At 46.5% G+C, this 23,369-nt stretch overlaps 1 protein-coding gene across 1 annotated transcript in view; it reads right to left on the bottom strand.

Moving 5' to 3' along the window:
* Nucleotides 1–22,934, bottom strand: part of LOC144493138 (sodium- and chloride-dependent neutral and basic amino acid transporter B(0+)-like) — an 81,202-nt gene extending 58,268 nt beyond the window's left edge. Inside the window, exons 1-7 of the mRNA XM_078212038.1 lie at nt 22,916–22,934; nt 21,990–22,193; nt 19,986–20,117; nt 19,250–19,417; nt 8,052–8,190; nt 4,829–4,961; nt 3,685–3,825 (exon numbers count right to left, since the gene is read on the bottom strand). Coding sequence (XP_078068164.1) covers nt 3,685–3,825; nt 4,829–4,961; nt 8,052–8,190; nt 19,250–19,417; nt 19,986–20,117; nt 21,990–22,193; nt 22,916–22,934 — 936 coding nt within the window. The remainder of the gene's footprint in view (nt 1–3,684; nt 3,826–4,828; nt 4,962–8,051; nt 8,191–19,249; nt 19,418–19,985; nt 20,118–21,989; nt 22,194–22,915) is intronic.
* Nucleotides 22,935–23,369: the final 435 nt, after the last annotated feature.

Below are 23,369 nucleotides of genomic sequence, written 5' to 3' on the forward strand. Positions count from 1 at the left end.
TCGTACTATGCACAGTGGGTCCCCAATTACGCGGACAAAGCCCGTCCGCTCATAAAGTCTACCTCTTTTCCCCTGACAGCAGAGGCTCGCCTAGCCTTTGAAGGGATAAAAGCCGACATCGCGAAAGCCACGATGCATGCTGTTGATGAGTCCATCCCCTTTCAGGTGGAGAGTGATGCATCTGATTTCGCCCTGGCCGCCACACTTAACCAGGCGGGCAGGCCCGTCGCCTTTTTCTCTCGCACCCTCCAAGGCCCTGAAATTTGGCACTCCTCTGTGGAAAAAGAGGCTCAGGTCATTGTGGAGGCCGTACGGCATTGGCGCCATTATTTGGCTGGCAAATGATTTACCCTGCTCACGGACCAGCGGTCCGTGGGTTTCATGTTCAACAACACGTTAAGGGGAAAAATTAAGAATGATAAAATCTTGAGGTGGAGAATCGAACTCTCCACCTACAACTATGATATGATGTACCATCCGGGGAAGCTCAATGAGCCCTCAGATGCCATGTCGCATGGAACATGTGCCAGTGTGCAGGAGGACCGGCTACAGGCCCTCCACAATGATCTCTGCCATCCGGGGATCACTCAGCTCTTCCATTTTGTAAAGGCCCGGAATCTGCCCTACTCCATAGAGGATGTCAGGTCGAAAACTCGAAGCTGCCAGGTATGTGCAGAGTGCAAGCCGCACTTCTACCGGCCTGACAGGGCACACCTCATTAAGGCCACCCGCCCTTTTGAACGACTGACTGTCAATTTCAAGGGCCCCCTTCCTTCGACAGATTGGAATGTGTATTTCCTCAGCGTGGTTGACGAGTACTCCCGATTCCCCTTTGCCATCCCCTGTTCTGACATGTCCTCTGCCACGGTCATCAAAGCCCTGCGGAGTCTTTTTACCCTGTTTGGCTACCCCAGTTATATCCACAGTGATAGGGGTTCGTCGTTTATGAGCGACGACTTGAGGCAATACCTGCTCTCTAAAGGAATTGCCTCAAGTAGGACTACAAGTTACAACCCCAGGGGTAACGGACAGGTCGAGAGAGAAAACGCTACAGTCTGGAAGGCTGTTTTACTGGCATTAAGGTCTAGGGGTCTTCCAGTCTCCCGTTGGCAAGAGGTACTTTCTGATGCGCTCCATTCAATCCGGTCCCTCCTGTGTACGGCAACCAACGCTGCCCCACATGAGCGGATGTTTACCTTCCCCAGGAAGTCTTCCTCTGGGACCTCACTGCCGTCTTGGTTGACGTACATCTCCTCCACGCCAACCCTCAATATGTCTATGTGGCATATCCTGACGGGCGAGAGGACACGGTCTCTATCAGAGATCTGGCGCCTGCAGGAGACCTGGAAACCCCCGTCACTCCCGCACCCCTGGTTAGGATTCCTTTGCCCATTCTCTCTCCTCCTGACACGGCGCGGGCAGCATCGGGACCTCCACTTAATCCTCTTACTCCCGTGTACAGCTTGCCTGAGTCCAGGAGATTGTTGCCACCTCGAGGTCCACAGGTGTGTGAGGAACTGAAGGAGTCACGGGACACCACCTCGGAGAGAGGGTCGTTACCACGGTCACCAGAACCGGCACTGGAGCCAGTGCTGCGGAGGTCGCAGAGACGGTGTGGACCTCCGATACGACTGAACTTGTGAACATGTGGACAGTTCGTATTGTCTCCTTACCCCACCGGCCTTTGTTTTTAAAGGAGGGGTGAATGTGGTGAACCATAGATGGTTACCACTTTGGATACTTGTACATATGTTAGTCTTGTTACTGTTGGGGTTAGGGTTGGGGTGTTCCACCTGTTAGCATTGTTCTGTGGTACACTCCATTTGGCTCCGCCTTCTTACAGGAGTATAAAGGTCACTGCTACTTCCTTGTAGCCCTTAGTCTGGGATAGTATTGTTAAGCAGTATGCTCTATTCTTGTTGTGAATAAAAGCCTTTGTTCACGGGTACGTCTTAGCCTCCCGAGTCAATTAATCACACATCAGCCATCTACTTGGCCATTTCAAAGTTTTGCCAGATGCCGGAGCTTCTGGCTGCCTTCAAGGAGCTTTTGGAGAGGATATTAGTTTTCAGGTGGCTATTCAAGTAATGTTTGTTTATTTTGACAGATTCATGTGCATTTGAAACACTTTCAAATGTCATAATGTGATTTTTGTATATAGTGGACATTAGGTGAGTGGGTTTGAGGGTTGAGGGGGTAAGGTGTTATGAGGGAGTTAGTGAGGTATGGGGTTGATGATTGAGGGGATATGATGCAGAGATAGTTGTATGAGCATGTGGGGAAAATTGAAGGGGAAAGGGGTTGGGGGAAAATAAAAGTGGCATCTGAGTTGATAAGGGGTGAGAGGAGCTAAAGTATTAAGGAGGCCTTGAGGGTATGGATGTGAGCGATAGGGGGCCTTTTACCGCTCTACAGAACAGGATTGAGTGTTCTGAGAACAGAGGCGGACCATTAAACAAATTGGCTGGGAATATCCCAAAACAAAACTAAGTCCCCAACAGTTGGGAAAATGGGAGAATCTCCCGCCCATTCTTTTAGTCATACTTACCTGAACGAATCTCCGAAACTCTGCTATGCAGAGTGCCTTAGATAAATCACACTAGTAAGTGGGGGGTGGGGCCTCATCCTGCTCAAGAGGGCGGCAATATAGTGTTCAGCGGGCCATTGCGCATGTGCCGATCTGCGCACTGACCCTCCCATCACCGGCCTCCTGATCGCTAGCCTGCCCTTCCCGATCGCTGGCCTCCCCCTCTCAATCAGTGGCCTACCGGACGGACATCCCTGGGCCAGTCGCGATCTAACTTCTCGATTGCCAGCCCTGACCCATCCACCCGCTGGCCAGCCCCGATCATCCCCTCACTCTCTTCCTCCACCAATCCCAATGTAGGCCCCACCCCCTGTATGCACTACCCTTTCTGGCCCTGTCCCTTGGCAGTGCCCAGTGGGCAGTGCCAGGCTGACACTGCCAAGCTCTCACTGCCCAAGGGGCACCACCGTTCGTCCCAACCTCCTGCAAGGGCCTCAATGGTCTTTGTCCCCATTAGCAGGGTGAGGATGTCTGTTCCCCATTAGTGGGGAGCAGTTATGAACCCTGCTGGTCGGAACCTTTCCTGGCACTGGGAGAGACGCGAGTGGGCCCAGAGACAACGATCCCAGGCGCGCTAGTCATATGGAAATGTCAATTTCAAAATGATAATCAGTTCCGCATCAATTTCCAATGCGGAGCTGATTATGTCAGAAAAAAGGACCTAGGAGACTTGCAATCGGCCGGACGCCGGTCACAAATCTTGCAAAAGGCTCACCGGTGATGTCTCCTGGCCGACTGCATGCCCCAAGCAATGCAATGGGCTGGGAGAATCCTGGCCATTGTCTCGACATCAACCCAGATGAAGATTCCGCTGACTGGCACTCCAAGTCAGGAGGCAGGATTGCAATGCTGGGAAATGTCTTGATTCCTGATTCCCACCTCAAACATGAAAATCCAGTTCCAAAATGATAAACACTGCAAATTGACTAATTCAAGTTCATCACAAAGTCTTAGTTAAAACTTGGCTACACCTAAAATTTGTCCACACAGACAGTGACCGAAGTTGGGAGTCGAACCCTGGTTGCTGGCACTGTGTGGCAACACTGCTAACCACTGTGCCACTGTGCTGCCCTAATCGGTTATATTATTATATTTACCTCGGCATCAATGATTTTAGAGAAGTCTGACTGGCTTCCAATGTAGAATTCAATTCCTTTATTGGCTCCCTCCAGGGTAAGACCTCGGATCAGGAGTATGGTCAGAACCACATACGGGAATGTCGCAGTGAAATAAACCACCTGACCATGGAGAGGAGATTGTTAGATTTTCCTGTATTGCTGGAACAACATTTACAGCATTGAATCCAATTGAATGGTAAATAAAAAGGATTGTAATCAAAGCAGAGAATGAAGCAGAAAACAGTTGGAGGAGTAATAATTACATAAAAGTATATTTAACATTAAGCTGCATAATGTAACTAAATTTAAATAGTCAAATATTATTTCCAACCTCTCTGTTTCCCAGTCAGGAAATTAACACTATTAAATGGGAGAATAGAACAGAGTGTGATGAATATATTTCACTCCTCACATTTAATCCTTAGGTTTCTTGGCCATTCTTTGTGCAGACAAATCTCGCTTCACTCAGATAAATTATGGTCTCTATTATGCCGGTCACTCGCAGGTAGGTTAACAGTTGGGTGGACCTATAAATTAGGGCACTGTGCGACCAATGGGATAGCTGCCTCCAGTCCATTCATCCCTGCTCTGCCATGATATTAGAATGGCAAGGAAGGCTTGCCAAGGGCGGAACAGACTTGATGGGCCGAGTGGCCTAATTCTGCTCCTACGTCTTATGGTCTTATGGCTTTGGGTGAGTCACCCACTCATGGCCAACTAATGCCCAAATAAAGGAATTCATTGTGTTCTGATATAATGGGAGGCGGGAGAGGTTGGCACCCAATGTTTAACTCAACAGTTTAAGCCCTGCAGGTTTTTGGTAAATGAAAGGGAGGTCCTCCTTCCCAGGTCCCTGTGCCCCCTGCATCTATCAGAGGCTCCTCCTCACTGACATTTTTGCCTTCCTGTGTCCACCCTTCTCCCTCTGCCATGCCCAACACGCCTCCCTCACTTGGAGCCAGGATAGGCCCCAGCGAGATCTCAGACTGACCACAATGTTCAGATCTCACTTCTGTGAAATAAACCACTCCATTTCTCTAATGATTTATAAATTCTAATTTTATTGTGGTGGAAATCTGTACTTGTTACCGGTTCTAACTCTATTCATTACCAATCATTTTACCTTTCCTGAAGATTTAATTCCTTTCGATACCACTGCCCCAGTAATCAGCCAGGCCAGAAGCAGACAGAGGGCTAAATACCAGACTATCTCCCCAGTCTCATCCATTGAACTGGAATGGCGTAAAACCACCTTACTGAATAAAATGAGAACAGAAAACACCTTAGACAAGTATACTGTTCATCATGAGCACTCACTATTAGATACAATGCGTCAGTATTCTTTGTAATGCATCAAATATTCTTTCATGATACCTGTATTAAATATAATAGATTTAAACAATATCAAATTTATAGTTCATTCTTTGGTGTGAATTATTACTAAGAATTGAGATGAAATTTGATACTAAAATATCTCTCACCACCCTGTTCTTTGAAAATTTGCACCTTTGTTTAACGTTGAGCGCAAATAAGATTTTCAGTAGAAATCACGCAAAGAATTTCCTGAGAGTGTTTCATTGACTGCCTTACATGGCACTGTTAAAACTACTTGGGTTGCTCATTGTGGACTGAGTGCATTTTGACAACCTTCAAAGGCAGACTAGAAGGCGGAGAGCCGATAATGTGCTGGGATGGTCATTGGAATGTTAATCTAATGTCCTCACTCTGTCTCGACATATTAATGGTGGCAGGAAGCTCTGGGAATTCTGTCGAATAAATGCCCAGTTATAACTTCCTCCTTTCATGCTAGCATTTTACCGACATCAATAGTTCGTCATCATGATTGTGATTCCTAGAAAGGGTGTTCAAGGTTTGGATTTACAGATGCTGCTGGAGACAAGGCTGTGGGTAAACTTTACCTTTTATTGAACATTATATTATGTACAACACAGACTTAGCACGAGGCTCTGCATAGAACTAGCTCTCGCCGTGCTTTGTTGTCATATGATGTTATGTCACTGATGATGTAGACCAAGGGTTCCAAAACTGGGGTTCCCAGACACCCTGGAGACGGTCTCCAGGTTGTCTGTGGAACTGTGGCAAGCGCTGATTCAAAAAGAGCAACCCATTTATTTCAAAATTAACTACAGCTATGAAATAGACCAACCAGACCAAGACCGCTTGGCGAACTGGACACTGATAGGATGACTAGTCAGTCTATCACCATCCAGTAATCCGAGAGGCTTTTCTCTGATTGGCACATTTGATTTATTCCATCTCACTACTTTTGGACACAAATGCCTGCCGCCAACAACAAAGATTGACCCTGAGAATGGAGCCAGCGGCAGAAAGAGACAACAAGAAGCAGTGAGAGGTCTCTGAGAGGTGTATGAGAAAGACAGGAGGTGTGGTTGGTTTGTGCCTCATAGAGGCACGTGTGAGTGAAAGATGGTTTGAGTGTATGCATCTAAGAGAGGGGGTGAGTTAGTATTTGTGAGAGAGGGGGTGAATGTGTGTGAGACGGGGGTGAGGGTGGATGTGTGTGTGTGTGTGTGTGTGAGTGAGAGAGACAGGGGTGAGGGTGAGTGAGTGAGACGGGGGTGAGGGTGTGTGAGTGTATGTGAGAGAGACGGGGGTGAAAGTACATGAGAGGGGGAGTTAGTGTGTGTGTGAGAGACGGGGGTGCGAGTGTGAGAGAGGGCGGGGTCAGTGTGTGTGTGTGTGAGAGAGAGAGAAGTGTGTGTGTTCGATATGAGAATCAACTTTTCAGCATCATTCCTCCATTAAAAATAAGAAAAAATAATATCTAAGTGTAACTGAAAACCAACTTGTCACTTTGGTTATAGGTGAGGTGGGAGGTGACTCACTGATACAGCACTGACACATTTTCTTGCTTCATTTCTGTAAAAGTGGGTAGGGAACCTTCCTCACACTGGTTTTGCAGCTGGTCTCAAAGAGATGAGATAGGCTGTTTTCAGCTTCCCCAGATCTCTGAAGAATTTTGAGAATTCTGTCCTGATTCTGTTGATTTTTCTGGGCTTTGTAATTCATCAACTTTATAAATAAGTTGTGGATCTGTGTAACCATTTCAACTTAACAGTGAACATTTTTAACTGAGGATAACGCATGTTTCTGTTAATTCTCTTCCTTCGTACCAGAGAACAGTAATTTCTCTCACTGCTAAATCCAGTCACTGGGTTCTCCACTTGCTGCTTCTTTAGTTGTGTTTTCTGCTGCTTATACCTGCTTTCAGCATTGTGGGTCTTAGATGGGGTTGGTCATGATCTGGACTAATAGATAATACTGGAGGCAAGGATTTTGGTTAACACTACATTTTTATTAAAGACTATACTAAGAATTTACAATATAGACTTAGCACGAGACTCTGCATAGAACTCTCTCTCAATGCCCTGTTGTCATGTGATGTTACGTCATTGATGATGTAGGCAACATATATTCACATTTATAAAATTAATCTTTTATACGATAAACAGGGCCCACATCACGTTGGATAACATCAGGTATAGCCTAATGGCCTCCCAGCCAGTTCCCAGGGAAGGGTCCTCATTAATCACCACTCTGTGCTCAGGGGCGGGTCCACTAACAGCAATAGCCACCTATGTGGCTGAAGTGCCACCTCATGAGTATGTTCCCCACCACAGCAACCCTACCTCCAATCGCTGGCACTTGCCAGATAGGCAAAGAAACTTCGCTCAATTTCAGGAGCACTGCAAATGGTGGCTGTGACACCAGCCCTGTGATTGGAATCTCTGGGAGGCTGACAGCTTGCCTCAATTGTACAGCGGAAATGCTGAGGGCCTGCCACTGGTAAAATACTGCCTAGCAGGACATAGTTGGCTCCTGCAATTGGTACTGATCGCGGGACTTCTTAGCTGCTGATAAAATTTGGCCCTGTGACTCCCAATTCATATGGTTAAATGTGGTCCCTGTACCCCAATTCAATACCCAGGACTAAACACAATACTGGATTCAAACAAAATCACAAGGAAAGAGATCTCAGTCTGATAATTTATTGTTTAGGAATTCTAAGGATAAATCTGTTCTTTGTTAAACAAGAAAATAGAAGACTTCAAAAAATGTTTCACGGTATACATGTTGTTGAAATAAACCTGCAGAGTTCGAAACCAGGGAGCTGTTAACTAATGAAAGGGCCCCTGTTGTGATGTTGTTTTGTAACAAGTATACGATGTAAATAGTACCTCTATCTAAATCAAACAGCATTTCACTCATTAAACAGGACATTCCCCCAACTAATCTTCCCAAAAGGAAGCTGCTGGTACAGCTGTGCAGGTTATAGGTGCAGCTATCTGTCGTCATTTACTTACTCCCAGTATTGCTCACTTGGACCCTGGTGAGGAAGGTAGATTTCTGATCCATTTGGACAAGTTTCATTGTTTCCATGCAGCCATGTTGTATTAACGATTTCAAAATATCCATCACCCAGAGTGAGGTTGCAGAGTGGATCTAGAAAATGGGGAATGTGTTTTAGAATTACATTTCACTGGGAATGAGGCTGTCATTTCTAGTGATATCATCAGGCTCACGGTTTCACTCTGAATCAGTCCAATCCCTTTCATTACAATTGAGGGGGTGGGGGGGGGGGGGGGGGGGGAGATTAGAGGGGGTCAGAACACAGATATAGGCCAGAATCATCTTCCCTGTTTTGTGGCATGTTGAAATGCAGGGACGGCATTTAATCAGGCAGGAGGGTGTTGGGTGAATCAAACAGCTCCTTCCTGCCTTCAGTTAAATCAAGAGCAAGAAAGCTTGAGGTTGGACTTTCTGCCCCACTGCCAATCAAGGACCTTAAATTTATAAAATTCATTTATTGGAAATGGGCATCAATGACAGGACCAGTGTTTATTGCCCATCCCAATTTGCACTTGAGAAGGTAATAGTGAGCCTCCTTCTTGAACCACTGTAAGGCCTGATGTGTAGGTGCACACACAGTTGTCATGACTCAGGGAGCAGGCTGGAAAAGGAACATAGCTTATTACAGAGTGCAAGGTAAGACCACTAAAATGGTGTGTACACATATTCATCCCTGCCTGGGACCACAGTTCAGCAGGCCCACTCCTGAGCCTGTCTTATAAAAGGCTCAGGTAATGAGTTCCATCTGGGCAGGCCACTGTCTGTTACTAGGGGAACTCATACTCAGCGAGCCCCACAGGGAGATCAATCAGTGATTTCCCATGAAGCTCGTGGGAGTTATCATAACTTCTGAGTAGGGCACAATGGAAATCAATTGACTGGATCAATCAAATTGGCAAAGGTAGCCTCGAGGGGTATTTCACGGAGTGTATGAGGGATTGTTTCTTATAACAATGTGTCATGGAACCAACTAGGGAGCAGGTTATTTTAGATTTAGTATTATGTAATAAAGAAGGGTTGATAAATAGTATTGTTGTTAAATATCCTCTTAGAAAGAGTGACCGCAGCAGAACTTCCGATTCAGATTGAGCAAAAGAAGAGAATGCCATACTAGAGTTTTAGCATTGAGCAGAGGTAATTTATACAGGCATGAGGAAACAGTTGGCCCAAGGAAACTGGGCACACATAATTGAGGGCAGGACAGTTGAGGAACAACAGAGGATGTTCAGGGAGATATTGAATTAAAGTTTATTCCTGAGGAAGAGAAATTGTAAAAGGAGGAAAAATGTCCCATGGCTAGACAAGGAAATCAAAGAGGACATAAGGCAAAAGCCTGGACATACCAAACTTCAAAAGCTCGTGGTAAGCTGGAGGATTGGAAGAACTTTAAGGTTCAGCAAAAGGCTAGTAAAAATACAATCAAAAGAGCTAAGATGAACTACAAAAGGAAACTAACAGAAAACATAAACAAAGATACCAAAAGCTTCTATAAGTATATAAAGAGGAAGAGAATAGCTAAAGTAAATGTTGGTCTGTGGTGGACCTCAGTTGTGCCTTTGTCCTATATGGACCACCGTTGTGTGTGTTTGTCATACCTGGACACATCCCCTTCCGGTTTGGTTCCTCCCCTCGGCACCTAGTATAAAGGTGGCTGTCTCCTCCCCCTTGTTCAGTCCAGGTCGGTTATTTGTTGGGATCTGCTCCTGATTCTGTTGTGAATAAAAGCCTACACTTGTATTGGCACACCGGTAGTCTTTCGCCTTATTGATAGCGCATCAATTTTATTCACAACAGTTGACCAACATGGAGCAGTTTCTAAAACCCGACAAGTTAACATTAGACCCTCAAGAGGTCGGAGCCTCTGATAAATTTGATCATTGGCTGGACTGCTTTGAAGCATTCATCGACACCGCTACGGCCATCGACACCGACGACGCTAAACTCCACGTGCTCCGCGCCCGGGTAAGCGAAGCTGTCTATGGTATCTTCCGGGACGCTGCTACATACGCGGACGCTATCGAGCTCCTGAAAGGGCAGTTCCGAAAGAGCCCTAATGTAGTCTACGCCAGACATCTCCTAACTACCCGCAAGCAGCAGCCAGGAGAATCGTGCGCTCAATTTCTGCGCGCCCTGCGGGTCCTAGCTCGAGCTTCTGACTGTAAGGCTGTTACAGCAGCTCAGAACACGGAGGACCTGATCCGCGACGCCTACGTTGCAGGCATTGAGTCTACATACATTCGGCAGCGTCTGCTTGAACAAGATGGCCTGGATCTTCAAAGAACAGCCACAATGGCTGAAACGCTAGAAACGGCCTCTCACAACCTCGGGTCCTACCCTGCATCCCGTTCTATCGACGGCTCCACCGCGACGGCTGTTCTGGCAGGGCCCAAATGTTACTTTTGCGGCCTACCCAAGCACCCTCGGCGTAGCTGCCCGGCGAAGGATGCGATTTGCTCCGGATGCGGTAAGCTAGGCCACTTCGTTAAAGTCTGCCGGGCGAAGCCGCTTTCGAAGCCTCGTGGCGCCACGTGTGTTCCGCGGGCGTAGCCATCTTTAAGGCAGGCGGCGGCTGCGCACGAATCGCCATCTTTAATGCGGTCACCGGAAGTGCGGGAATCGCCATCTTTGATGCGGTCACCGGATGCGCGGGAATCGCCATCTTTGAGACTGGCATCAAGACGCGCCGAACAGGAAGCGTTATCCGTGACGTCATCAGACGGGGACGAAGATGGATTCTTCCTGGATTCGACGGTGGCATCGATTTGCCTGGACCAGTCGCAGCCTCATCAACTCTCCAAGTCAATAATGGAGATCAAGGTAAATGGCCATGCAGAAAACTGCCCGTTCGACTGCGGGAGCACAGAAAGTTTTATACACCCTCGCACAGTGCGTCAATATGCCCTTCCCATGCGACCCTGGAGCCAGACCATCTCCATGGCCTCAAATTCCCACTCAGTGGAGGTCCTCGGTTTGGTGACGCTGACGGTACAGGGCACAGTCTACAAGCGTTTTCGGCTCCTCGTGCTGCCGCGACTCTGTGCAGCTGTACTGCTGGGGTTAGATTTCCTCAGCCATCATAGGAGCGTCACCCTGCAGGATGATGGCCCTTATCCCCCGCTCTCCGTCTGCAAGGCGCCGTCACGGCAGCGCCCCTCGCGCACCACCTGCAGTCTCTCGACCCTCAAGATCACCCCCCCCCCCTTATTTGATAACCTCACCCCGGATTGTAGGCCTATAGCCACCAAAAGTAGGCGCTCTAGTGCGGATGACCGGGCCTTCATTCGGTCTGAAGTACAACGTTTGCTCAGGGAAGGGATTATCCAGGCCAGCACCAGCCCCTGGAGGGCGCAAGTGGTCGTAGTTAAATCGGGGGAGAAACACCGCATGGTGATTGACTACAGCCAGACCATAAACAGGTATACGCAACTAGATGCGTATCCTCTTCCCCGTATCGCGGACAGTCAACCGCATCGCGCACTATAGGGTTTTCTCTATGATCGATTTAAAATCGGCTTACCACCAGCTCCCTATCTGCTCGGAGGACCGCACATACACGGCCTTTGAGGCGGACGGTCGCCTCTACCAGTTCCTCCGAGTCCCCTTTGGTGTCACCAATGGGGTCTCACTCTTCCAGCAGGCCATGGATCAAATGGTGGACCAGCACGGACTACGGGCCACTTTCCCATATCTGGATAACGTCACCATCTGCGGCCATGACCTGCAGGACCATGATGCCAATCTACAAAAATTCCTTCGTACGGCCACTCTCCTGAACCTCACATATAATGAGGCGAAGTGTGTTTTTCGGACACGCCGCCTCGCCATCCTTGGGTACGTGATAGAAAATGGTGTCCTTGGTCCAGACCCAGCCCGTATGCGTCCCCTTATGCAGCTTCCCCTCCCTACTACCCTCAAAGCACTGAGGAGATGCCTGGGCTTCTTCTCCTACTATGCCCAGTGGGTTCCCCGTTATGCGGATAAAGCCCGTCCGCTTCTAAAATCGACCTCTTTTCCCCTGGCGGAGGAGGCCCGTCGGGTCTTCGACGACATCAAAGCGGACATCGCGATGGCCGCGATGCAGGCTGTGGACGAATCCATCCCATTCCAAGTGGAAAGTGATGCGTCTGACTTTGCCCTAGCCACCACCCTTAACCAGAGGGGCCGTCCGGTGGCCTTCTTTTCCCGGACCTTACAAGGCCCTGAGATTCGACATTCCTCGGTCGAGAAGGAGGCCCAGGCCATCGTGGAAGCCGTCCGGCACTGGCGCCATTATCTTGCGGGCCAACAATTCACCTTAATTACGGACCAGCGGTCCGTTGCCTTCCTGTTTAACACCAGGCAAAAGGGCAAGATTAAGAATGACAAGATCTTGCGGTGGAGGATTGAGCTCTCCACCTACAGATATGACATCATGTACCGGCCTGGGAAGCTCAATGAGCCCCCAGATGCCCTGTCCCGTGGATCATGTGCCAGCGCCCAACTAGACCAGCTACAGTCCCTCCATAACGACCTCTGTCACCCGAGTGTCACCAGAGTTTTCCACTTTGTCAAGTAACGTAACCTGCCCTTCTCCCTTGAGGAAGTCCGGACGATTACCAGGCAATGCAGGGTTTGCACTGAGTGCAAACCGCAGTTCTACCGGCCAGGTAGGGCACACCTGGTGAAGGCCACTCGCGCGTTTGAGCGCCTTAGCATTGATTTTAAAGGCCCCCTCCCCTCCTCTAACCACAATGTTTATTTCCTGAATATCATTGATGAACACTCACGTTTCCCTTTTGCCTTCCCCTGCGTGGACATGACCACGGCTACAGTGATTCGGACCCTGAACAAGCTCTTCACCCTGTTCGGCTTCCCAGCCTATGTTCATAGCGACCGTGGGTCCTCTTTCATGAGTGACGAGCTGAGGCAGTACCTGCTCGCCAAAGGCGTTGCCTCCAGCCGCACCACAAACTATAACCCTAGGGGAAATGGTCAAGTAGAGCGGGAGAACGCAACCGCCTGGAAGGCCGTTCTATTAGCGCTACGGTCTAGGGACCTTCCAGTTAGCCGTTGGCAAGACGTCCTTCCGGATGCATTACATTCAATTAGGTCACTCTTGTGCACAACGACCAATACGACCCCTCACGAGCGGATGTTTTCGTTTCCCAGGAAGTCCTCCTCGGGTACTTCGCTCCCGGGTTGGCTGATGTCCCCGGGGCCCGTTCTGCTTCGGAAGCATGTCTGGACCCATAAGGCAGATCCCTTGGTCGAGGAGGTCCAATTGCTCCATGCTAATCCTCAATACGCTTATGTAGCGTACCCTGATGGGCGGGAGGACACGGTTTCTGTCCGTGACTTGGCACCCGCGGGTGCCCCTGAGGCCACCACGTCCTTCTGCCCCACGGTTCCCGGTGTTGTCCACTCGGAGGCTGCTATGCCTTTTTCCCCTTCAGCCCCTGTCTCCAATGTAGTGTGCCCAGAGCCTGTTGCGGCCCCCCACCCCCCAGCTCCGGTTCCCACTGTTCTCCATACGCCCACCAGGGCCACTGCTCACTCCTCTCGCCCCTATGTACAGCTCGCTTGAGTCGCCGGAGCCATCGCCACGCAGTACCCAACGACTGGACGGGACGACGGATCGGTCCGCTTCACACCACCTGGCGCCTTCTCTCGACGCTCACTGTACGGAGCCTGGGCCGACATCGCTCCCTGCTCGGACGACTCTGCGACCTGCACTATGACAATCGCGACGGCGGATCAAGCCACCGGTTCATCTGGACTTGTGATATTGTTTCCGCTTCACCCCCGTGTTGTTTTTTTAAAGGAAGGGGTGAATGTGGTGGACCTCAGTTGTGCCTTTGTCCTATATGGACCACCGTTGTGTGTGTTTGTCATACCTGGACACATCCCCTTCCGGTTTGGTTCCTCCCCTCGGCACCTAGTATAAAGGTGGCTGTCTCCTCCCCCTTGTTCAGTCCAGGTCGGTTATTTGTTGGGATCTGCTCCTGATTCTGTTGTGAATAAAAGCCTACACTTGTATTGGCACACAGGTAGTCTTTCGCCTTATTGATAGCGCATCATGGTCCTTTAGAGGACAATACTGGGGGGGTATTAAAGAACAAAGAACAATACAGCACAGGAACAGGCCCTTCGGCCCTCCAAGCCTGCGCCGCTCATGTGCCCACTAGACCATTCTTTTGTATCCCTCTGTTCCCAGTCTGTTCACGTGGTTATCTAGATAAGTCTTAAACGATCCCAGCGTGTCCGCCTCAATCACCTTGCTTGCCAGTGCATTCCAGGCCCCCACCACCCTCTGTGTAAAATACGTCCCCCTGACATCTGTGTTGAACCTTGCCCTCCTCACCTTGAACCCATGACCCCTTGTGTTCGTCACCTCCGACCTGGGAAAAAGCTTCCCACCGTTCACTCTATCTATGCCCTTCATAATTTTATAAACCTCTATTAGGTCGCCCCTCATCCTCCGTCTTTCCAGGGAGAACAACCCCAGTTTATCCAATCTCTCCTCATAGCTAAGATCCTCCATACCAGCCAACATCCTGGTAAACCTTCTCTGTACTCTCTCCAAAGCCTCCACGTCCTTCTGGTAGTGTGGCGACCAGAACTGGACGCAGTATTGCAAATGTGGCCTAACCATCGTTCTATACAGCTGCAACATCATATGCCAACTTTTATATTCTATGCCCCGTCCAATAAAGGCAAGCATGCCATATGCCTACTTCACCACCCTCTCCACCTGTGCTGTCACCTTTAAGGATCTGTGGACTTGTACACCCAGGTCCCTCTGTGTGTCTATACTCCTGATGGTTCTGTCATTTATTGTATAGCTCCCCCTTACATTAGATCTACTGAAATGCATCATTTCGCATTTATCTGGATTAAATTCCATCTGCCTTTTTCTCCGCCCAATGTTCCAGCCTATCTAGAGATATAGATAGGCTGGAACATGAGTTCATCACTATCCGCAATTCCAGCAATCTTCGTGTCGTCCGCAAACTTACTGGTCACACCAGCTACATCTTCCTCCAAATCATTTATATATATCACAAACAGCAGAGGTCCCAGTACAGAGCCCTGCGGAATACCACTAGTCACAGACTTCCAACCGGAAAAAGACCCCTCCACTGCTACCCTCTGTCTTCTATGGCTAAGCCAGTCCTCCACCCATCTAGCTAGCTCACCTTTTATCCCGTGAGATTTAACCTTTTGCACCAGCCTGCCATGAGGGACCTTGTCGAACGCTTTACTAAAATCCATATAGACGACATCCACGGCCCTTCCTTCGTCAATCGTTTTTATCACCTCCTCAAAAAACTCAACCAAATTTGTGAGGCATGACCTCCCTCGTACAAAACCATGCTGTCTATCACTAATGAGATTATTCAGTTCTAAATGCGCATATATCCTATCTCTAAGAATCTTCTCCAACAGCTTCCCTATCACAGACGTCAAGCTCACCAGCCTATAATTACCCGGGTTATCCTTGCTACCCTTCTTAAATAATAGGACCACATTTGCTATCCTCCAATCCTCTGGGACCTCACCTGTGTCCAGTGAAGAGACAAAGATTTCTGTTAGAGGCCCAGCAATTGCATCTCTCGCCTCCCTGAGGAGTCTAGATAGATGCCATCCGGCCCTGGGGATTTGTCTGTCTTAATGTTTCCAAAAAACCTAACACTTCGTCCCTTGTAATTGAGATTTTTTCTAACGGGTCAACACATCTCTCTGAGACACTACCAGTCAACATGTCCCTCTCCTTTGTGAATACTGATGCAAAGTATTCGTTTAGAATCTCACCTACTTCCTTTGGTTCTAAGCATAATTCCCCTCCTTTGTCCCTGAGAGGTCCGATTCTTTCCCTAACAACCCTCTTGTTCCTAACGTATGTATAAAATGCCTTAGGATTCTCCTTAATCCTGTTTGCCAAGGACATTTTGTGACCCCTTTTGCCCTTCTAAGTCCCTGTTTGAATTATAATATATATTAATGAGGAACACAGTGATCGCAGAGGCACTAAACAAATATTTTGCCTCTGTCTTCACGGTCGAGAATAATGAAGATTTCCAAAAACTATTGTTAATGCAGAGGAACTTGGTGCAATAACCATCACTAGGGAGAAGGTATCGAATAAACTAATGGTATTAAAGGCAGATAACTCTTTGGGACTTGATAACCTGCACCATAGGGTACCAAAAGAGATAGTGGATGCATTGGTTGTGATATTTCAAAGTTCCTTGGATGCTGGTAAGGTCCCGGTGGATTGGAAACATGCTAATGTGATGCCCTTGTTCAAAAAGGGAGAGAGGCAAAAAGTAGAAAACTATAGGCTGGTTAGCTTGACCTCTGTGCTGGGAATGTTGCTGGAATCAATCATTAAGGAGGAGATGACTGAGCATTTGGAAAGACAAAGCTCAATCCATCATTGTCAGCATAGTTTTATGAAGAGTAAGTCATGCTTAACAAATTTGTTTGAGTTCTTTGAGGACATAGCCAGCAAGGTGGATAGTGGGGAATCTGTGGATGTGGTATAAGTGGACTTCCAGAAGGCATTTGACAAGGTGCCGCATAAAAGACTGATTCAGAAGGTGAGATCGCAGGGGATTGGGGGCAGAGTACAGGATTGGATTGAGGATTGGATGACTGCCAGAAAGCAGAGGGTTGGAATAAACGGATCCTTCTCTCGCTGGCGAAATGTAACTAGTGGGGTGCTGTAGGGATCAGCCCTCAGACCTCAACTGTTTATAATCTATATAAATGATCTACAAGCAGGGACAGAGCGTAACATAGCAAAATTTGCAGATTATACTAAAATAGGTGGGAAAGCAGGCAGTGAAGAGGCTATAAAGATTTTACAGATGGATAGGTCAGGTGAATGGCCCAAAATTTGGCAGATAAGAGTTTAATGTGGATAAATGTGAGGTGGTCCATAGTGCCAGAAAGAATAGAAAGGCAAATTATTACCTCAATGGAATGCAGATTCAAAATATGTCCGGGCAGAGGGATTTGGGTGTCTATGTTCATGAATCACAGAAAGTTGGTACGCAGGTGCAGCACGTAATAAAAAAGACAAATGGAACTTTTGCATTTATTGTAAATGAACTGGAGTATAAGAGTAGAGAAATGCTGTTGCAATTGTGTAGGATGTTGATGAAACCACATCTGGATTATTGTGTCTAGTTTTGGTCTCCTTATTTGAGGAAGAATGTGATGGCAATGGAGGCAATTTAGATGAGGTTCACCAGATTGATTCCGGGGATGAAAGGGTTGACGTATGAGAAGAGATTAAACAGTTTGGGCTTGTACTCGCTGGACTTTAGCAGGCTGAGAGGGGACCTGATCAAGATGTATAAAATTTAAAAGGGATTGATAAAGTAAATGTAGACCAAATATTTCCTCTTATGGGGCAATCTAAAACAAAAGGTCATAGGTATAGGTTGAGAGGCGGTAGATTTAAAACTGAGATGAGGAGGAAGTACTTCTCGCAGAGGCTGGTGAATTTGTGGAGCTTGCTGCCCCACAGCGCAGTGGAGTCTGAATCATTGAATGGTTTCAAGAAGGGCCTTTTATGCCCAGCTTCAATTTTCAGGCTGGCAGACACCAGATATCTTGGTGGGAAATGGAAATATTCACTGACCTCCATGTCAGACTGAAAGGGGTGGGGAATGCCTCCATCAGAAGCCCCATTCTGACTAGGAGCAGCCTCTACTCACAGACCAGACACCTCCCAACCTAACTCTCACCCCCGACGCCCCCCATCCCCAGCCTCCCCCAATTACCCAATCGCCACCCTCATGACTCCCCAGGACCCCTACCACTTACCTCACACGGGCTTCCTGCACTTAGTCCCAGGCACATTGTTGAAATACCTTTTCTGTTCACTGCAGCGCTGAACCGGGGGGAGAACTGTTGGTTAATCTGACTGGTTGGCAGCTCTCCCAAGGTAGGATTCCTTTCCACGTCTGAACAGAAGTCTTGCCTCTGCCAACTAACTCTCAAAATGGCAGCGGATCTATCAGTGTCAGCGAGGGTGTGTTCCCCGCCAACGGCACGGTAGCACAGTGGTTAGTACTGCTGCTTCACAGCTCCAGGGTCCCGGGTTCGATTCCCGGCTCGGGTCACTGTCTGTGTGGAGTTTGCACATTCTCCTCGTGTCTGCGTGGGTTTCCTCCGGGTGCTCCGGTTTCCTCCCACAGTCCAAAGATGTGCGGGTTAGGTTGATTGGCCAGGTTAAAAAAATTGCCCCTTAGAGTCCTGGGATGCGTAGGTTAGAGGGATTAGCGGGTAAAATATGTGGGGGTAGGGCCTGGGTGGGATTGTGGTCGGTGCAGACTCGATGGGCCGAATGGCCTCCTTCTGCACTGTAGGATTTCTATGATTTCTTCTATAACGCCAGGATCACAGGAGTCAAGCTTCATCATCCAAGAGCTTTATTCCCAAAATCAAAACATTTGACCTCTTTCAGGAGTTTCAAAGTGCCCCATCATGATGAAGAGTTTTAAATTTGCTCTGATCAATTCAAACAGAGTTAACCTTTAATATCTTAAGAAATAATTGTTTTGAAACTTGAGTTGAACAGCTGGTCACTATAGGAAGGTGGGAAGAAAGGAAAAGGGACAGACCTTGAAAAAAAACCAACTAAAATGGATAGAGTTTGTGTGAGACAGACACAATAAAAAATATACAAAAGATTGGAGATACTTGGGAAAAACTCAAGTGGAAAGAAAAATTGAGAAAAAGATTTCTGCACAACCAGAGATACACAGACAAGAGAATCAATGTGGGATACAATAGAGATGGAGAAAGCGAGAGGGAGAGAAACAATAGACAGAATGAGAAAGAACACAAGGAAGAATTATAGACCTGCTGAGTGGCAAATTAGAAAGTGACCAATTTTCTTTTATTTTTTTCATAAACAATGCTCTGGAATATCAATAATTTCTGGAATACATTTCCACTGTTCAAACAGCTTATCCTGAAATCCCAGAGACTCAGTGACATGAGTCCTGCTGCTGATTTCTATCCCAGTATTTCTGATCACAACAAAGATGGTCACTGCAACTATTGTTCATTTTTCTCTTTTATTCCGACTGACAGAATGAAAATTGACCAGTCGGTCTCTATACTTTACCTAGTAGAAGTTCAGAAGTTCAGACAGTACCTTTGGGAGTCCTGCTGCATGTTTCATCTGCACCCCACCAACTGAAGCAGTCTGACCACGGCAGGGGGGATTGGAAGGAGGCGAACAAGTAGTATAGGCTGTAGGCGATGATGCAGGTGTAGGAAATGTTGGAAATTGTAATCAAAATGACCATAGTGATCCCCACACCTTAAAATAAAACAAGGAACAAGAAATTACATTGGGAATTAGATGGGAAACCTAAGACCATGGGTTCTTAACTTATTAAGTCATTTTTACAGTGGTATTATATTGAATGTTTTCTGGAAATCCAAGTATATTACATCTACTGGTTCCCCTTTATCTATCCTGTTCATTCCCACCTCAAGGAATTCTAATAAATTTGTCAAGCAAGATTTCCCCTTCATGAGGCCATGCTGACTCTGCTTGATTATATTACATATTTCTGAATTCTCTGCTACCACATTCTTTATAATGAATGCTAACATTTTCCCGATGACAAAGGCTTGTAGTTACACGTTTTTTGTCTCCCTTTTTGAATAAGGGTGTGACACGAGCAGTTTTTCAATTTAAGGACTCTTGGAAAATTACCAGTGCCTCTTCTATATTATAAAATATATAATAGATCAGATTGTAAACAGTGCTTCAACACGTCGAGTTCAAATCTTTGTTTAATGAGGAAATTATAACCAGTACATTTGAATAATATTATCCATTTAAACTGTTGCCAAACTTGTGTTACTGAATAGATACTAACCTTGTAACATTGGCACTGCTTTCCACACTGCAACAGGTCCACGGCTGGCAAACTGCCCAAAGGAAGATTCCAAAAAAAACATTGGTATGCCAATGAATGCCAACATAAGTGAGTAGGGAATAAGAAATGCACCTGAAAAATATAGGAAAGGACTTTGGTCTGTATCATAACATTGAGTGGAATTAAAGCAGGTTTTCAAGCTGAATCTCATTGTTCCCACCACAGAAGCTGAGTTAAAATTATCTCTGATCACTAGAAAAACAGGTTTATCTTGTCTGATTGTCTGAATCTATCAATCTTGTTTATCCAGAAATATCTTTGTCTTTATTATCCATTAATATATGAGTGATTCTCAGCTCCAATTTGGAATGTTCAGTAAATGAATGAAGTTGCAAAAAAATTTATATTTTGCAAATTTCACTCTCTAACTGAGTCAGAATATTTCTGTCTCCTTATGCAATCGTGTTATGACATTTTCACATGTTTCTTCTTGGTTCCATTGATCCAGTTTCATTGGGTGTGAACAGCAGGTTCAAGCCAATGAAAGTTTCACAAGCAAGTTTGAACAAGCAAGCAAGCAAGCAAGTTGAACCCAAATTCTACACCTGAACTCAGAGTCTGAGGGAACTGAAAACTGAGGATCTCAGATATTGTGCAGAAATTGTGACTGATGTGGATGTTCATGTGTTTTAAATATCTCACTTTTAAAGATATTCAAAATTAATAAATAAGCAATTTAACACAACTGTAAAGGCTCATTCTTAATTGTTTTAAAAATCACCTCTTTAGGTGGCAAAGTGACACAGTGGTTAGCACTGCTGCCTCACAGGGCTGGGACCCGGGTTCGATTCCAGCGTTGCGTGACTGTCTGTGTGGACTTTGCACGTTCGCCCCATATTTGTGTGGATTTCCTACAGATGCTCCTGTTTCCTCCCACAGTCCAAAGATGTGCAGGTTAGGTGGATTGGCTATGCTAAATTGCCCCTTGGTGTGTGTAATAGCTCCATGGACGTGATAGTCCCATCACCAAGTTACTTTATTTACACCATACATCTGTATACAGCCAGCTCTCCAGTTGCTCCCTGCTGAATGCAGACTGGGAGACTGACACACCTGCTTTAAATAGGGAGCATGAGGCTTCCTGATTTAACTATCAATTCGGACTCATCAGGTATCTCTTTTGTATACCAAACAAATAAACTAACTCAAATTAACTTAGGGACAAATGAAAAGGCGCAGCTCCCCAAAAGGAGGGGGAACAGCCTGAACAAAAAACAAAGTACAAAGGAAACTTAAAAACATCAAATCGTAATGTGATTTCCGGGGTTGATAATACACCCCAGCCCCTCCGGTGCCCAGCGGGCGCGGAAGGCGTCAACTTCGCCCGTGGACACCGCATGCTCCCTCTCCAGGGACACCTGGTCACGAATATAGCCCATGGTAGAGGGGCAGACAGTCAGGATGGACGACCCCGTCGATCGCCTGCTCCCTGGACCTATTGATGGCGTGCCTCAGCAGGCCCAGGAGCAGGTTCATGGGACTCATCAGGTAGTTCATACTCGAGAAAGCCAACCTCATTAGTCTGGCTGAAGTCATCACAGTCATTATAGATGAGTAGGTTAGGTGGATGAGCCATGGTAAAGGTATGGGTTTACGAGGATAGGCTAGGACATGGGGTTGGATAAGATGCTCTTTCAGAGAGTCGGTGCAGAATCGAAGGGCCAAATGGTCTCCTTCTGCACTGCATTTTAATGGATTATATGGATATATCTCACTCTTGCCTATAATTCTAAACTATCACATTGACACATCACCCATATTCCTGGACAAATTGTATAACTTGGAGATTGAATTAAGCATTCTTTATATCAGCATTATTTAACCCTGAATTATTTACCTAATGCAATAAAAGTTTCCTGTTTCAGTGAATTTAATATTCTTTATAAATTGTTCCCCTTAATGTTTACCTTTCTCATTCCGATATTTCAGATTTCACTACAGTACCTCCTCCATTCCTGTAAGCCAGGTAGGGGAATCTCCAGACGTTGCCCAGACCCACAGCACAGCCGATCACTGAGAGCAAGTAGTCAGTCTTCGAGGACCAGTTTCCTCGCTCCACATTCTCGTCACTTTCACCCTCATGTCCATTGGTGACAGCCTGGGGGGAAAGAGAGGAAATGGACAACTCAGAAATTAGAATTTCTCTGACTGGAATGCAAACAAAACACAGTGTTGTTCTCCATTTAGCAGCAATGCCTTGTGAAAACAACCTGAACCCCACAGAGAGACTCTACAATTCACAACAACCAAAATCCCCAAATCATTAGCACATTTCAGAGTTTTAAATACTATCATATTTCAATAAAATACTCACCAACTTGTCTGGAGGGTATGATGGATCGTCTTTCTGTGAGAAACCAAGTAACGGCACTTGTTTTTGGCCCATTTTTGATGATGATGAACAATTCTTCCACTTGCTCAGGGATTGGGTTTAAAATGTGAGAAATGCTTTTGTCCAAATGTCTTCAAACATTTTACTGCTCCAAGACTTGTCAAAAATTAATAAGTTCCACACTGGATAATGATTCCTCCACAGTCATAAACCACTCCATCCGTTTAAAATGGGGTCTACCTCTGTTCACTCAGGTGATGCAAAAATTCACAAAGTATTTCTTGTTAATGCATTTGCAAACTAAATACTTTTTTAAGTTATTTGCTTTCGTTGCAGGATAATCTATACCAGAGTGCAGTTATTTCTCATTTACAGGTTTAACAAAACTGCATTTTTAAAGGGGACAGCGTCAGCTGAACTGACATGAACTCTCAATGTGTTTGCTCAAAAAATGGACAGTATTATTGTTTAATTCCTTCCTATATTTTAAATAGCTTTATACAACTAGAGACAATAATAAGTTTGATAATTCACTAACCAACAATAAGGAGTAGCATGTTAGCCCTGGTCAAATATACTCACTGCATAGAATATATAGCCCAGAATAAGCTTTTAAGCACAACCAGTTGATAGTGTCATTTTTGTTCCACTTGCATCTTCTTCCACTCTTCCTAATCTAACTCTGTCAGCATAACTCTATTTCATTCTTCCTTATAGCTTCCATCCAGCTCCCCCTTAAATGCATCTACACTGTCACCTCAATCACTCCCTGGACTAGGGTGATCCATATCCTCATCATTCTCTGGGAAAAGAGATTCATCTGAATTCCTTATAATTTATTGGTGACAGAGACAAGGGATGTCCACTGAGGACTTGGTGATGACGCCAGTGTGGAGGCCACAGACCGCAGCTGAAACAAGATACAAGAGGTTTATGCTCCTACTCACACTTTGGTTGAGCTGAAGATGAAGTTCCTGTGCCTGTACCGGTCT

Source organism: Mustelus asterias, chromosome 4, assembly GCF_964213995.1.
Source record: "Mustelus asterias chromosome 4, sMusAst1.hap1.1, whole genome shotgun sequence".
Lineage (NCBI taxonomy): Eukaryota > Metazoa > Chordata > Chondrichthyes > Carcharhiniformes > Triakidae > Mustelus > Mustelus asterias.